The sequence below is a fragment of the Artemia franciscana genome, chromosome 7 (assembly GCF_032884065.1).
Source record: "Artemia franciscana chromosome 7, ASM3288406v1, whole genome shotgun sequence".
In the NCBI taxonomy this organism is placed as follows: Eukaryota; Metazoa; Arthropoda; class Branchiopoda; order Anostraca; family Artemiidae; genus Artemia; species Artemia franciscana.
This window is the reverse complement of record NC_088869.1, coordinates 52,549,964-52,566,118: the sequence shown is the minus strand read 5'-3', so window position 1 is coordinate 52,566,118 and position 16,155 is coordinate 52,549,964. Positions and strand designations below refer to the sequence as shown.

The window sequence follows — 16,155 nt, the reverse complement described above, 5'->3', positions numbered from 1 at the left end:
TCTATAATGAGTTTTTTAACAAGGGGGAGCGGGAGGCAGGAGGTACCAAATGCCATTCTTGCCCCGGGTGCCGAGGGGTTTGGTTCTGTCCCTACTCATTAGACAGCTTTTTCGTTATCATACACTTCTGCTTTGAGCAGGAAGGGTACGGACCTTGCATGGAAGCTAGTGTATTGAAAATGCCAGCAGAAGAATTGCACCGTCCGGACAAGTTGAGAGCAGATAGTTGTTAACAGTGTCATCTTTTCTGAGCAGCAATCAACCCAGTAAAATAACTGATTAGATATTAGGAAATTTTGATTCAATATTTGGTGAAAGCTCTATTAATGATGCTGGCTTTGCTTCAGCTATTATAAGCAGTACACAAGAGCAAATTAAGTAAAATAAATGAAATCAAACAGTTCGTGGTGACAAACTGCAAGCAAGAAGCAACTCGGCTTAATAGTAACCGAAACTCCAAAACACGGAACTTTGATACCAGTAGATACTTCAAAACAATCATATTTTTATGCTAATTTGAAATATGTAAGTTTCATCAAGCTTAGTCTAATCCATCAACAGTTCTAAGCCTGAGAAAATTTGCCTGATTTTCAAAAATGGAGGAAACAACCCATAAGAGTCATAGAATTCTAATGAAAATACCACCATCGGATTCAGCGTATCAGAGAACCCTACTGTAGAGGTTTCAAGCTTCTATCCTCAAAAATATATAATTTTGTATTTTTTACCAAACGAAAGATCTCGGATGCATGTTTTTTTTTCCAGGAGTGATTATATCGACCCAGTGGTTCTAGAACGTCGCAAGAGGGCTCATTCAAACGGAAATTAAAAGTTCTTGGGATATTTTTAGGTGAGAAAATTGTAGGGCAACTAGGCCCCCTCCCAAGCTCATTTGTGTCCGAAGTCACCGGATCAAAATTTTGAGATAGCCATTTTGTCCAGCATAGTCAAACAATATAGTACCTATGTCTTAGAGGCCGACTTAATCCACACTTAATCCCCGACCTAATCCCCGGGGGATGGGCTGCAAGTTAAGAACTTTGTCCATTGCTTACATATAGGATTGGTTATTGGAAAGTATACAGACGTTTTCAAGGGTGATTTTTATGGTGGGGGTTGAGAGGCTCGTGGGAAGAGGTTATGTGGGCTGATCTTTCGACTGAGGAATTTTTAGTGGGGGAAGAGAATTTTCCGTGAAGGGAGCGCTGGTTTTCCCAGCATTATTTAAAAAATGATCAGATTCTAGAAAAAGTTTTTTTTCAACTGAAAGTAAGGAGCAACATTAAAACTTAAAACGAATAGAAATTACTCTTCATTGTAATGAAACGGCCTTTGTGATTCAGAGGTCATTCTTAAGGAATTGGAACAAAATTTGAACTTTAGCATAAAGAGCTAGGTATTGACGAGGGGTGAACACCCTCATATACGCAAAAATGTCCGTTCGTTTTAAGTTTCAATGCTGCTCCTTACTTTCAATTACAAAAAATTGTTTTTTATGTAATTCAAGAGTAAAATCAACCCCTATTACCAGTCAGATCACAAGCAGGAGCCGAATAGCACACCTCAAGGTTGATTCAAGGTACCTTCAGGGCAACTAACTGGTTTGAATGCTCCAATATTCTTACAAACTTATATATTTTTGAACTACAGGAAAATGTAAAAAAATAAACTAGGCTACCTATTTTTAACTTTACCATTATAGTTTATAGTTTATGCAAAATGCTTAAAAATAAAACCCCAAAGCTTGGAAATATCATACAACTAATGCCAATTAAACTCCATTCTAATCCATCTACAGCATCTATATAGTCTAAGAAAGCAGTTTCAAAATTCTTTATAGAACAAAACAATAGTCTAGTCTTTTTTGCTTTGAAGTGGATATTCAAAGAGTAAACCTAGGAATTTTTTTTTGTAGACTCCATGCAATACACTTTGGTTTCATTTTTTTTCTATTACCTTCATTAAGTGGTACTTGCTTTTAAGTCTTTTCAATCAAAATTTTTAACAAGCTAAGTCGATTAAAAGGAATAAGTAGGTGGCAGGACTTCAAGTTTTCCTGTCAGAGAAAAAGAGGAAAAGCTATCAACTTGTCCTTAGAGCTATAAGTAAAAAAGAAATTAGCATCGTGATAAAGTACGAAACTTTCTTTACAAAAATTAAAATAATAAAAACAATTGTCTTATTTTGACATTGCGCTCAGATGTATATGTATATATATATATATATATATATATATATATATATATATATATATATATATATATATATATATATATATATATATAAATCACCCCTGGATAATTCCATCCTTGCTGAAAATTCTACCCAAAAAATTTCTTGCGGACGATTACGACTGAAAAATTTTCCTCGGCATGCTTTCATTTGAAAAAGACTTCGATTTCTGATCGTTTTTCAAATCATTTTGTGGAAGTTTTCCCTCTGCGGATATTTTTCCAGGAAATCCCCCTCCCCCGTGAAAATTTGCTCCCGCCAAATATTCCCCCAATTTCGAATTTATCTGCGGAAAATTACCCCGTGGAAAATTTCTCCAGCCGAAAATATCCCCCAGACAGTTCCTTTAGAAAATCTCCACATGTGAAACTGAGTCAGAAAAGAGAAATCGAGACAAATTTGAACAACTTCGTATAGGAATTCTGGCGAATTCTCAAGTGTAAAATTTTCCCAGAAAATTTTTTCCCCAGAAACTCCGTTTCCCCTGGAAATTTCTCCTCGTGGAAAACCCCCTCCCGAATCATCCCCCGCAAAAAAATTCCCTATACTTCCCAATAATGAATACTATGCTTAAACTTTGCAAACCTTACAACTTACAGTCCTCACAAATTGTCACATATCGATTCAGCCAGAATTCAAAATGCATTATCTTCATTGAGGTCTACCCTACTCAATCTTCATTCTTCTCAAGTCTTTCAACGAGGAAACAATGTTTAGGCCCATCTGTGATATTATGAATCGATGCTGTAAATAATTGATTAAAATTCTTGTTTCTATGAATTATGTTTGTTTCCTCTAGACAAACTTCTCTCTTAAGTATTTACTGTAATGCTTTTTTAGCCATTAAGACGTGGGACTGAAGGTCAGGCAAGGCTGCATCCTGGTGAAGGGTGCTGCGTTTGAACTCCCTTCCTAAATTTTTGTTCGACTCATAAAAAAGTAAGAAAATGGATATAAACAAATTTTTGATGCGTTTTTTACAGTTCTACTTGTGACCTTCCCCGAACCAAATACCACCCCCCTCCTTCCTCAAAAAGCCTGGATGTGGTCTTGGAGTCAGGAAAAAGTTCAGTTTGACATTGCTGATAAATTCAAGTTTCCATAGTTTGAAAATAAGTTAGTTTCGTACCGATGGGGATTATATAGCTTTCATTTGATAAAAGCTAATTCAATTCGTTTTTTTTTTGTGAAATAGATTGAATAAAATTCGTAAAATTTTTAAAAGACAATGATTGTGTATAGGTATACTTATTTACTTGTTTATAAAAAGATTCTTGGAAATGGCACTCGAGGCTTCTTCGAGTAACTGACCTCCTCTTCCGATAAGATAGAATATGCTAGGAACGAATTTGAAATTCTAGTATGCTTGATTCTATTTTGTTAAACGAACAATAATTGTGTATACGTATTCATCTGTAATTTTTTTTCAAAAACGGCAATACAGTTTTTGATTAAAATTAGCATGTCGTCATTTTCTGGTGTGACAAACGATCTAGATTTGTCACAACTTTGGATTTTTTTTTTAGGGCCTTAATTTTGGAGTACAAAAATCAAGTGAATAACTTCACAAATACCCAGATATCCAGTATCCTAATGGTTCTACTTTCTATAGGGGATAAAAATTGATGAAAGTAAAATTGTTTTGTGAAAGAGGTTAAATTTTTCTTTGTCACCAGACGTAACCCAGTCCCCTGGTAGTTAGTTTTAAAAATATCAGCAACAGCCCCATCCAAGAAAATTGCTACCTAAACCCTCTACTTATACTAAAAATGCCATTTATTTATTAAAATCTGTTGTCCTAACGCTTAAAAAAATTATCCTTACATTCCCAGCAGAATTCTTGGTTGGCTGCTTGTCAATTAGCCTCTTAGAAGAAACAGCGGAAAACAGAAAGCTCTCTTCAAAACATGTTACGTAGCAGAATGTAAGATTGCCTTCCTTAATATGTCAAATAATCCGTTCTAAAAAGCAAATTGATTTCCAGAACTAATCCTCTTATTGAATATCCTTCTCCAGCAATCTTGCCCAACGCTTTTGTCCTAAAGCCAATGCTCCAACGTAATTCCAAGGCTTTTTTACACGTGAATTACCCAAAGGAATAGATATTAGCAATGCCTCTTCTCTAGTTAATTACCATTTTGAGGCTCTTTTATCACAATCTCTTTTAATAAACCCCTTAAAATTATTTTAGCGTGCACAATATACTGGTGAATAAGTCAAAATTCCTCAGCTTTTCAAGTAAGTCACCTAGATTTTGAATAAAAGGGAGTACCATTTGAATTAAAAAGACCTTAAAATAACCATTACAGCAGGGATTACGACTAGATATCAAACAAGTTCCAGGGGTGAATCAAGACCAGAATCTTGGGGGGAGCTCAATATGACAAGGGCGCCAATGAGCAAAATTTGGGGGGGGGGGGCATTGTGACAAAGGTGCCAATAATTGACCGAACTCTACAAAAAGAGTAAAAAGAAAAAAATAAGATAAGAGAGCGCCATACAAATCAGGGTGGGGGAGGAGGGGGTCCCCCCCGACCCCTTTGGATCCCTCAGTGAACAGTTCGTGTTAACGAACTGTAGGTAAGGAGCGATCCGGCCCAAAAGTAGCCGAAACTCGAAAAAACGGAATTTTGATACCCATAGATATGTCAAAAGAATTGCATTATTATGCTAATTTAAAATATAGAAGTTCTTATTTCAGTTAATATATATAGAACAGTTCTTATTTCTAGATGAATATTCTTATTTTTCACAGTATATAAAAATAATAATAAAAGAACACCCTCATGATAAAGATTAATGGGAAAAAAACAACCCTTTGACTATAGCTCATGCCCTTTGACTAACCGAATTTAATTGAATTAAATTTATTTATAACCCGTTATAATACGCATGAAACGGAGTATACTGTGAATAAAAGAAAAGAGGAAAAAGAAAATGACCTAAAAAACTAAACAACACTTCATCTTACTTAAAAACAATTAAAACATACAAAAGCAAAAGCAAAACATTCATTTATCAAAATAGCGCTCCATGGGTGCCGACCAATTCTACTATTATAAGCTTCTGTGCTTTTTCTGATAGAAGCATTCGTGTCTATGATGCCCAGGAATTGCTTGACCATGGTGGAAGGGCAAGCAGGTATTTGGCATACCGAAAAAGATTTGCCGAAGCTCCTTCGTCTCAGTTATCATAAACGTACGCCAAATTGTTTGGTACCAAGCTTCCATATACAGACCCCTCCACTCTGCATGCGTTTTCCGTACGAATATGGGAACGTATGGAAACCGAATATCCATATTCCGTCTGAATATGGACCCCTCTTACCCCCTCCCAATAAAATGCTGGAACTACGCCCCTGGTTGTATCAGCAGTAGTAGGGGTAGTAGTAGCAGTATCAGTAGTAATAATAGTAGTAGCAGTAGTAGTGGTATTAGTATTGATAGCGGTGGTAGTAGTAGCAATAGTAGTAGTAGTACAGTTAGGTGTAGCAGCAGCAGTTGCTTGCAAATATTTGTGTAGCTTTCAAAAATCTAATCTTGGTTTGCATACTTATCTTCCTATCCTTTCAAATATTTTAGAACTCTGAAAAAACACCCTGAGCCTTGGCTTTTCTACTTTTAACATCTTCACTACTCCAAACGTCCTTACTAATAAAACTACCAAGTGAAGCTACCCACCTGATCAATCTTCTGGTCACCCAACATCACCTTTTTGTCTTCACTTGTTCCTAGCTTTAGTGACTTAGTATTCATGACATTAATTTTTAGACCTATTCTAGCACCCTGGACTTGCAAAACATCCAAAAGTTCAATTATTTTGCTCACGCTTTCACCTGGGATGCTTAAATCATCAGCATAATCTCAGTCCAGGAGAGGTTTACCTCTTCATTTGATTCTGAGGTCTCCCATCGCCTTTCCTTTGCTCCTTAAGACAAAATTCATCGTAGAAAATACTGCTCCTATCACATCCCCTCTCTTAAAAATATTTGTTGCCTCTCCTCATGATAATTTTTCTCCTAAGTAAATAAAAATTTACGATCTAATGCTTTTGCATTTGACTTCTGACGTTTAAACTCAAATAGGAGTTTGTGCGGGCAAAAAAATGAATTATTAAGCTCTTAATGGTAATTAAATAAAAAACAAGTTTTTTTTCAATTGAAAGTAAGGAGCAACATTAACACTTAAACGAACAGAAATTATTACGTTTATGAGGGCGTTTGCCCCCTAGTCAATACCTTGCTCTTTAAGCTAAAGTTCAAATTTTTTTTCCAATTTTTTAAGAATGTTCCCTGAATCACAAAGGCCGTTATTATGCGGCCTTTTAGAATAAATAGGTCTTTTGAAAGAACTAAAAAAAACTTTAGCACAAAGAGCAAGGTATTGACTAGGGAACGAACCCCCTCATATACGTATTAATTTCTGTTCGTTTTAAGTTTTAATGTTGCTCCTTACTTTCAGTTGAAAAATCTAGCTTTTTTATTTAATTTCTGATCTTTTTTTTAGTAATGCTGGGAAATCCTGCGCCCCCTTCATAGAAAATTCCCTTCCCGCATAAAAAACTCCAAGGCTGCCAAAGCTGTTGAAGCCAAAACTGCGCCTGTCCTTTCATGTCTTAAGCTTTTAAATCATATAACTCTTGATCTGACTTTTCCTGTCAAAAGACTTTTCCTGGGTTCAATGGTTCTAACTTATGAGCTTTAAAATATTACAAATAACAAAGTGCAAAGTTTTCTGGTTAGCCTTTATTGTCTTTTGTTTTGATTTGTTTTTAGATGCCTTTTAAAATATTTTGAATGAAAAAGCAGGTTTTTTTCAAATGAAGGTAAGGAGCAACATTAAAACTTAAAACGAACAGAAATTACTCCGTTTATTCTGATTCCGTTTACGAACCACGGCCCTCCGTCACAAAAAAAAAAAAAAATCAAAATTAACTGACAAGTGAGAAATATTGTCATTTCTAGCTGATTCAGGAATGGTAACTATTATCTAAATTAGTCTTAATAGTAAAATATTACTTTGAAACAAATTTAAGGAAATCTCGGAAAATAGCCTGAAACATGAAACCCATAAAAATTGCCAAGGATCAAAACAAAAGTGCATCATTGAAATTTTCATGGCCAAAAACCGTCTGCATAAAACTTACAATCCCCTGGCTTGAATATGGTTCTAATATATCTTCTTTTTTCTGTCTCTTTTTTTCTCTACTTCTAGCAGGGCACTGGAACATCATAGAGAGCATAGGTTCTATTGCGTATTCTTTTTTTCCGTCTTTTTTTCTACTGCTAGCGGGGCACTGGAACATCATATAGAGCTGTTTAAAGGCCCAATTTAAAGAACATTGCTATATATAGTTCTTTCTGTAATTATAGAGACACAATATTTACAATAAAATCAATGTTTTGACAAAAAACTGCATCCTAATATACAAGATGATTAATGACGTCATAACTGTAGGTTACAACCAAAACTGACGTAATGGTAAAGCAATCCGATTACGTTAGTTACAATGACGTCATATAAATTCAACGGCTCTATATGTTTCTTAAAGAAATTAAATAAAAAAAATTAACTGAAAGTAAAGAGCAACATTAAAACATAAAACGAACATAAACTATTATGTATATTAGGGGGGAGGCTGTCCCCTTCTCAGTGCCCCTCTTTTAACGGTAAATTTTTCAAGAACTTCTACAAAGGCCTTGGATCTAATTATACAACCCTTGTGTTTCAAGAAAAATTCTTAAGGAATTGAGACAAAAGGTCAAATTTAGATTTAAGAGCCCCTTCTAACGCCGGTTGTCCCTCAAATTAGATCGCACCAAAATTTTTAGATAGCCATTCGATTCAGACTAGTTGAAAGGTCTGATAAATATGCCTATGGGAATGACGCGACCCCCCCCCCCCCCAAAAAAAAAAATAAATATCCGGCGAAGAGATGTAAGTTACACATTTTGCCCACTATTGGGAGTATTTGTTATTAGGAAAAATATATGATCAGTTCTTTGAGGGGGATTTATGTGGGGGAACTTTCCGGGAAAATTTTATACGGGGGCTGGGGTATCTCTTGGTATGATTTGAAAAATAGTCAGAAATTAATGAAAAAATCAAGTTTTTTAAACTGAACGTAAGGAGCAGCATTAAAACTTGAAGTGAACGGATATAATTCCGCACATAAAGGGCCTGTCCCCTCTTCAATCCGTCATTCTTTACGCAATACATGAGCTTTTTTTTCACAACAAACAGCATTGGATGTCGATTTTTACGTCTTTTGTCAAACTCACATGGTATTTAACAGCAAATAAAGATGTCGATAGTAAGAGAAACTCTAAAAAATATACTTTTCCAAAACATGTATCAAATTAATCCAATTATTTTGCTGTCCCAACAATGGAAATTCAATAAGTTTTAGGGTTGCCTATCTGTTAGCATAATAACAATTCTAAAGAAACTGGAGGAACGCCTTTACTATCAGCGGTGTAAATTCAAGGAAGTTAGGGGGTGGCAATTTTTTTTTAATCTAAAATGGCAATTTTGTTGTTTGTATTTTTTCTTTAATGGAAATCCTCTAAAAGTGACATTTTTGGTGAAAATACCGAAAAAAGTGTACTTTTGAAAATCCGAGAAGGGGAAAAAACCTTGGGGGCCAATGCTCCCGCCCAAATTGATCCAATTCCCATAGCTGTAAAAAGTAGTTGAAGAAACTATGATAAGGATCGTTTCGTCAAAACAGGGCCATTTCTACTGTAGTGTACTGCGGTCCTTCTTTCATATTTTTTGTTGAATAACATATGTGTTTAAAACAAAACAAATGTGCCATTACTAGACCTTAACTTTCATAAAGCGAGCTTAATCCCTTTCTTGATGTTTAAAAAAATGGAATGATATAGAAGAATAATAGAAGGCGTTACACAAAGGTGATTTGATAAGAAAATGAAAAAGAGCCTATCAAATTTGCTGACATAAACTTCCTGTCATGTTGGTGGCTATAATACATTAGCAGTCGTAATTTCTAACTAACTTGATAAGATCTTATTGGCGGTCGATGCAATTAGGCTTTCAAAAAAGATGCTAGTCATTTCCGAACAAGGAAAGGGAGGGGTTCCGCCTCATTCCTGAATTATTTCCGCATGAAATTGACTTCAAGCTATTAAAATTTAGTTTTCCGCACTGAAGGTTTTTATTAGCAATTGGGAAACCAAGCCACAGGCTGGGGAATTGTCGATATCAAATGTGGTTTAAAAGAGATATAATATCGAGGGCTTGCCGGCTTCGAAAAAACACGTACACCATTTGACGTATGACAAGCGTAGCAGAACTGTGCCACGTTTTCAGGGACTATACAACGCCTGGTGGAAGTGTGACACCCATGGTGGCTTTACCTAGAACACATGGCACTCCGAGAAACACACCAGTTGGTGGCAATTGGGTGACCCCTCGGTGTGACTTTTTAGTTCAAAAATTCAATCTTGCCAAACAGATTATGAAAGGAAAAAAAATAGACTTGGACTAAAGTTTTTTTCCCCTTGAAGCCATTACATGTGGTCAGAGTCTGCTAAAGTATTCAGAGAAACTTGAGGACGTAAGTTAGGTTCTAGGGTGAGCGGTCTAAATAGGGTAAAAGACACACACATTTTTGAACTATTAAAATTATCCTAAATCATTTTCACACCCTAACCTTATGACAGCAAGGATTTTATGAGATTTTGTGGGACCAGGAGCTAAATGTATAGTGTATTGCATTTTAAAGAGCTTTATTCAAAAAAAAAAAAAAAAAAAAAAACAACTTGTGATTCAGGTCAAATCTTTTTTGAGCTCATGGGGCCAGAAAGCAATTGTATCTTAAGGGGTATCCCGGAAACGATAACAGAGACTTACTACAGAAGAGTGAGTCTTCTTTAGGTTGCATAATTCGTTATCAAAGTAAAAACACATGAACAAATTAGAATCAGGAAAATTCTAAATGTCTGATTGCTTGCGGGGTCTGAGATTTTAGTTCCCTTAGCCTTTGCAGGAGCGTTGTTTGGGAGGGGGCAGTTGCCCCCAGTGATGTGGAGAAAAAATTATTTTATATCCCATACACTTTGATTATCTGGATATGTATCCCTTTTGCCCCCCTTTCCAATAAAAACGCTGAATATTCATCCCTGAACTTTCGCATGCTCCTACACCAAGTTTGTTATCAAAATTTACTTCAGTATGAGGACAGGGAGGACTAAAGGGAGTCATCCGAAAGGACAGGTTCCATCTTCTTCAATGCGTATATCTTGAGGCGTCTCTTGTTCTGAGATGTATGGCGCAATTCTGCCATCCCGTGCTTCTATGCATCACGCGTGGCGTATTTTACTCAAAACTTACGGTTTTGATGGTTTTGAAAAAACGACCGGGTCTTATACAGGAACGTAATTTGCTATGGGACAGGGGAGGGACAACTGCCCCTCCCAGAACTTGGTTTGTCCCTCCTAATCCCAGTTTGCCCCCTCCTCCTTTAGCCAAAATTCAGTTTCTTCAAAAATCTTGTCGAATCTAAGAAAAGCCATTATAATTCAAATATCCAAAGAAACGGGACAGTTTTCTTTAGTATATCTTTACCTTTATGGTACTATATTACTTATTTTTGGTTTTTACTGTCGCTTTGAATTGATTTAAAAAATTGGCTCCAACTTTGCCCCCTCCCCCAGATTTTGACGAAATTACGCCACTGACCTTCTGTGTGTATTGTACTTGAAATTTTTCTAGAAGTGAACTAGTTTTATTTTAGATGTTTTATGTAACAATGAGGACACTCTCAAATTATTTGTTTTTTACAGAAACAGGTAAATGAAAGAAATTGAAAAAAAAATCAAGGAGAATTAGCCCTTCACAAGCTCATGACAACTCTTAATAAGTTGGCTTCACAAGCAGTGAGAATCATTCCAAACAACAAAAAGAAACAGTTGAAAAGAATCATGTACCTTATCCCTATTACAATAAATGCTTACATGGAAAAAGTCCTGCTTGTTGGAATGGTCCAGGTGGGAGTCGATCTCTCATTTCTCGGTGAATTTCTTGTAGCATACTTTTGATTTCTAGAAGAAAAAAAATGAAGGAAATTGATTGCACAAAAATGTCAGTAGAAAATAAAGAACGAATCAAACTCTGACAAAAGAATTACCTATCTTCCAAAAAAAATCACTTTAACCCATGTACATATGCAGAATTTTTTCGGTAGGGGGAATAATAATGAAAAATTAGTTTATAATTTGAATTCCTATGATTCCGGAAAATTCAGAATTCTGGAAGAACCCGGGCTCGATCCCATCCCCTTTGCCTACATCTTTGAATTAAGCAGTAATCTTATGTTACAAGGGTCACTACCTTAGGGTCTTAATGACGAGCTTACATTTTTCGAAAATGGAAGTATGGGTAAGGATTCTTTTCAGTTTTTTCATGGTGATACAAATAAAGGGATCTGTCAAAATCTAAGGAACGGCGATTTTTTAATAAGATTAAAAAAAATGGTATGTTTTTTTTCAAAAGAAAGGGGGGCATTCACGTCAGTATCGATGCTTTGGACTAAAAGACTCATCTCACAACCCCTCCCCCCTTTCGTACTTCGCCGTATTATTTCCTGATCGTGTAATAATTATTAGGATCAAAGCAAGGAACGGCTACTCTGAAGAAAGATTTTTATCTTTGGATATTTGTGTACATACACATTTTACAGAAGCTGAAGATCTGGATTTTTCTTCCATTATTTTGTGCCTATGAAACCTTAGAGGAAATGTCCCAATCCCTTTGAAATGGTGTGTGGTAAATATCAAAACGTTCAGCATCCAATTGTTTAAGGCAAAAATCTCTCGTCAACTTTTTATACATTCAGGCTAGTCGTCCATCTTACCGATGTAGGGACCCCTCATACCCCACGTCCCTAATTTCTCCTTGTTTACAATTTCACTCACATTTTTCCTAATTTTTCTACTGTTTTTTTGGGAGGGGGTATGCTAGGGCCGAAATTTTCTTCCTCTAAGAATTACTTCTTCCCCCAAAAAATTCTTCCCCAAAAGAAATTCAGGGTCCCCAAAGAAAATTCTTGTAGATACCCCAACGGTTAATTTCAGTGCTACAGAGAAAGTTTGGTTGAATCGGGCATGAAATTTCCAAAAGGAGATTAAAAGCGTAACGGTCAGCCAACACAGAGAGAAAGTTCAAAATAAGCCTGAATTTCCCTGTTTTGAAGGCAAGAGGTTTGTCAAAGCTTCAAGCGTAGATTTCCTTTAAACTAAAGAGCACCATCTTTAAAAGTCTTATGGGGTTTACAACGAAGCTCTCTCTGAGCAACTGTTTCAAACAGTTCGTGGTAACGAACTGTAGTAAGGAGCGACCCGGCTCAATAGTAACCAAAACTCTAAAAAATTGAATTTTGATATCAATAGCTACATCAAAAGAATTGCATTTTAATGCTGATTTTAAATATATAAGTTTAATCAAGTTTAGTCTTATCCATCAAAAGTTACGAGCCTGAGAAAATTTGCCTTATTTAGGAAAATAGGGGGAAACACCCCCTAAAAGTCCTAGGATCTTAACGAAAATGACACCATCAGATTCAGCGTATCAGAGAACCCTGCTGTAGAAGTTTCAAGCTCCTATCTACAAAAATGTGGAATTTTGTATTTTTGCCAGAAGACAAATCACGGGTGCGTGTTTATTTTTTTTTTTTTTCCAGGGGTGATCGTATCGACCCAGTTGTGCGTGTCACGGGTGCGTGTTTATTTATTTATTTTTTTTTTCCAGGGGTCATCGTATCGACCAAGTGGTCCTAGAATGTCGCAAGAGGGCTCATTCTAACGGAAATGAAAAGTTGTAGTGCCCTTTTTAAGTGACCAAAAAAATTGGAGGGCATCTAGTCCCCCTCCCACGCTCATTTTTTTCCCAAAGTCAACGGATCAATATTTTGAGATAGCCATTTTGTTCAGCATAGTCGAAAACTATAATAACTATGTCTTTGGGGATGACTTACTCCCCCACAATCCCTGGGGGAGGGGCTGCAAGTTACAAACTTTGACCAGTGTTTACATATAGTAATGGTTATTGGGAAGTGTACAGGCGTTTTCAGGGGGATTTTATTTTGTTTGGGGGTGGGGCTGAGGAGAGGGGGCTATGTTGCAGGATCTTTCCTTGGATGAATCTGTCATGGGGGAAGAAAAATTCAATGAAAAGGGCGCAGGATTCTCTAGCATTACTATAAGAAAACAATGAAAAATAAACATGAAAACGTTTTTTTCAAATGAAAGGAAGAAGTAGCATTGAAACTTAAAACTAACAGAGATTATTACGCGTATGAGGGGTTCTAAAAATACTTTAGCATAAAGAGCGAATTTAAACAAAGAGGGAAATAGTTGTGGGAAAAGTGGAAGTCATGGCCAATTGTAGAAAAAAGCCAAGACAGATTGTTGAATTAAGTGGGCAGCCCAGTCAAGGGTTAATTTTATCCCTTTGATTGCCGTTGTTACTGTCTGCAATTTATGCTACACCTTTCCGTGAATGTGTGTCCCTTCACAAATGCCAAACTAGAGTCATAGAGTCTTAGGAGGACGTAAATACCTTGCTCTTTATGCTAAAGTATTTTTAGTAATTTCAACTATTTATTCTACGACCTTTCTGATTCAGGGGTCATTCTTAAAGAATTGGGACAAAACTTACGATTTAGTGTAAAGAGCGAGGTATTAACGAGGGTACAAACCCCCTCGTATACATAATAAAAAAATAAAGTTATGAAAGTTTGTTACGTAAGTTTATTCTTAAGTTACGTATATTTCTTATTAATAAAAACGTTCGTTAAAAATTAAAAGTTCTAGTTGCCTTTTTAAGTAACCGAAAAATTGGAGGGTAACTAGGCCTCCTTCTCCACCCCTTATTTCTCAAAATCGTCTGATCAAAACTAAGAGAAAGCCATTTAGCCAAAAAAAAAATTAATATAAAAATTTCATTTTCATAATTTATGTGCGGAGAGCCAAAACCAAACATGCATTAATTCAAAAACGTTCAGAAATTAAATTAAAAAAAACTAATTTTTTTAGCTGAAAGTAAGGAGCGACATTAAAACTTAAAACGAACAGAAATTACTCCGTATATGAAATGGGTTCTCCCCTCCGCAATCCTCTTTACGCTAAAGTTAGACTCTTTGCCACAATTCTACTTTTTAAAACAATTAAAAGCTTTAGCGTAAAGAGCGAGGGATTGCGGAGGGGACAACCCATTTCATATACGGAGTAATTTCTGTTCGTTTTAAGTTTTAATGTTGCTCCTTACTCTCAGCTAAAAAAATTAGTTTTTTTTTATTTAATTGCTACCAAAAACATAAATCATAAGCTTGATTTTATCATTATTATTATTTTCTTTTTGTTTGTTAATGGCGGCTTCTACAACTCATGGTGATTCATTTCTTCTGAATTATTTTATGTAAGATATTTTGTCTTTGTACACTGGATGCATCAACATACACAAAGAGGGGGATGGGGTCCACCTCCACACAAAATCTAAAATTTCTGTAGTTTATTGGCACCTCTTATTAAAATCATCTGATAATTTTGATTTATTCCTGAGCCTGTTTCTAAAAATTCTTGCGTACATATCTGGCTGGGTGGAAGATGTTCGGCTCAACATCTTAGCCGATTAGGTATCGTTATGAATATGTCGTTATAAAACATAACGACACTGAAATATTTAAACTTCAGCTCAATTTCCTTGGGGCTAAATAGTCAAACTATCTGAAAAAAAATTCTTCTCCCTCTTCCTAAAAGCTGTAACCAACTATGGCTCTTCTTTGGCTGTAAACAACTACGGCATTATATGTCGTGACAGAAATTAAAGGTGTTCGATAGGTCTGTCTAAAAAGAAGAATATTTATATGCCAGTCTAAGAAACCCAGTAACTCTCACTAAAGAAATCAAATACAAAACAAGAAGGGCAAAACCAGTAATTCCCCAACCCATATATTTTTAAGAGTTTCCCCAAAAGAAAATTGGGTGCTCCAATATCATCTTGAAAAGCAACAGTTTGTATTCCGGAGCACCCGATTTTCATTGGGGTGCATTGTAAGAAAAGTGACCATAATAGCTAGAAATAGCTTAAAATAAGGAATATAATGGTAGGCTTCTGCTTTTATTTGTCTAGCATGTTTCTTTCAAAAAAAGCCAATGGCAATTATTTACCCAAGTATTTTTTTCCCTTACTTTTTTCGTTTGCTATGTTTTTTTTCTTCACATTGATTTTTATTGTAGGCACATTGAGTTTCTTTCATGAATTATAGTTTCTTGTTTTATGGTCTTCTAGTTTAATTTTCTTGACTAAATGCTGTTTTTACTTGACCACGGTGAGTTTTTTGGAGTATTTGTTTTTCTTAGTTTTTTTTAAATACTTGAAAATTTTTGCTCCGATTTGCAGTGCTTCGACTATCCTCTATTTTTCGGTGCTTTCCCAATTCTATCGATATTCCTTGAATTTTCCAAAAAAATTGACTTTTTCAAAATCTTCTAGAAAAACAACGATTTGTACTTCAGAGAACACAATTCTCACAAAAAAAAATAAGGAAACCTATATTTTGGTCTTATCCTTTGTTACGGCAATTTACAATCTAATTAAACCCAACTTAAGCCAACAAAAAAAAGAAAACGCCATTCTCTGGATACATTTACATTCTATACCTATCATTATCTCTCGCTGCAAAGCCAGATGTAAAGGTATTATAAAGTCCATAATACTTTGACTGAGTCGTCAAAATTAGCCCCCAATTTGGGTGTCAAATTTAACCTACCGGACTTTATTATTAAGTCAATACTGGATGAATACCTCAATCAGGCAACAAATCTGACAAGTTTTCAGTAGCAGATATTTAGCTTTGTAATCCGGGGATAATTCCAAAGCTGTTGTATCTATTGAACACTGT

The 16,155-nt window shown here is 35.6% G+C and overlaps 1 protein-coding gene across 1 annotated transcript in view; it reads right to left on the bottom strand.

Moving 5' to 3' along the window:
* LOC136029449 (visual system homeobox 2-like) overlaps positions 1 to 16,155 on the bottom strand; it is a 94,920-nt gene that overhangs the window by 58,647 nt on the left and 20,118 nt on the right. The window contains exon 3 of the mRNA XM_065707861.1: positions 11,210 to 11,296. Coding sequence (XP_065563933.1) covers positions 11,210 to 11,296 — 87 coding nt within the window. The remainder of the gene's footprint in view (positions 1 to 11,209; positions 11,297 to 16,155) is intronic.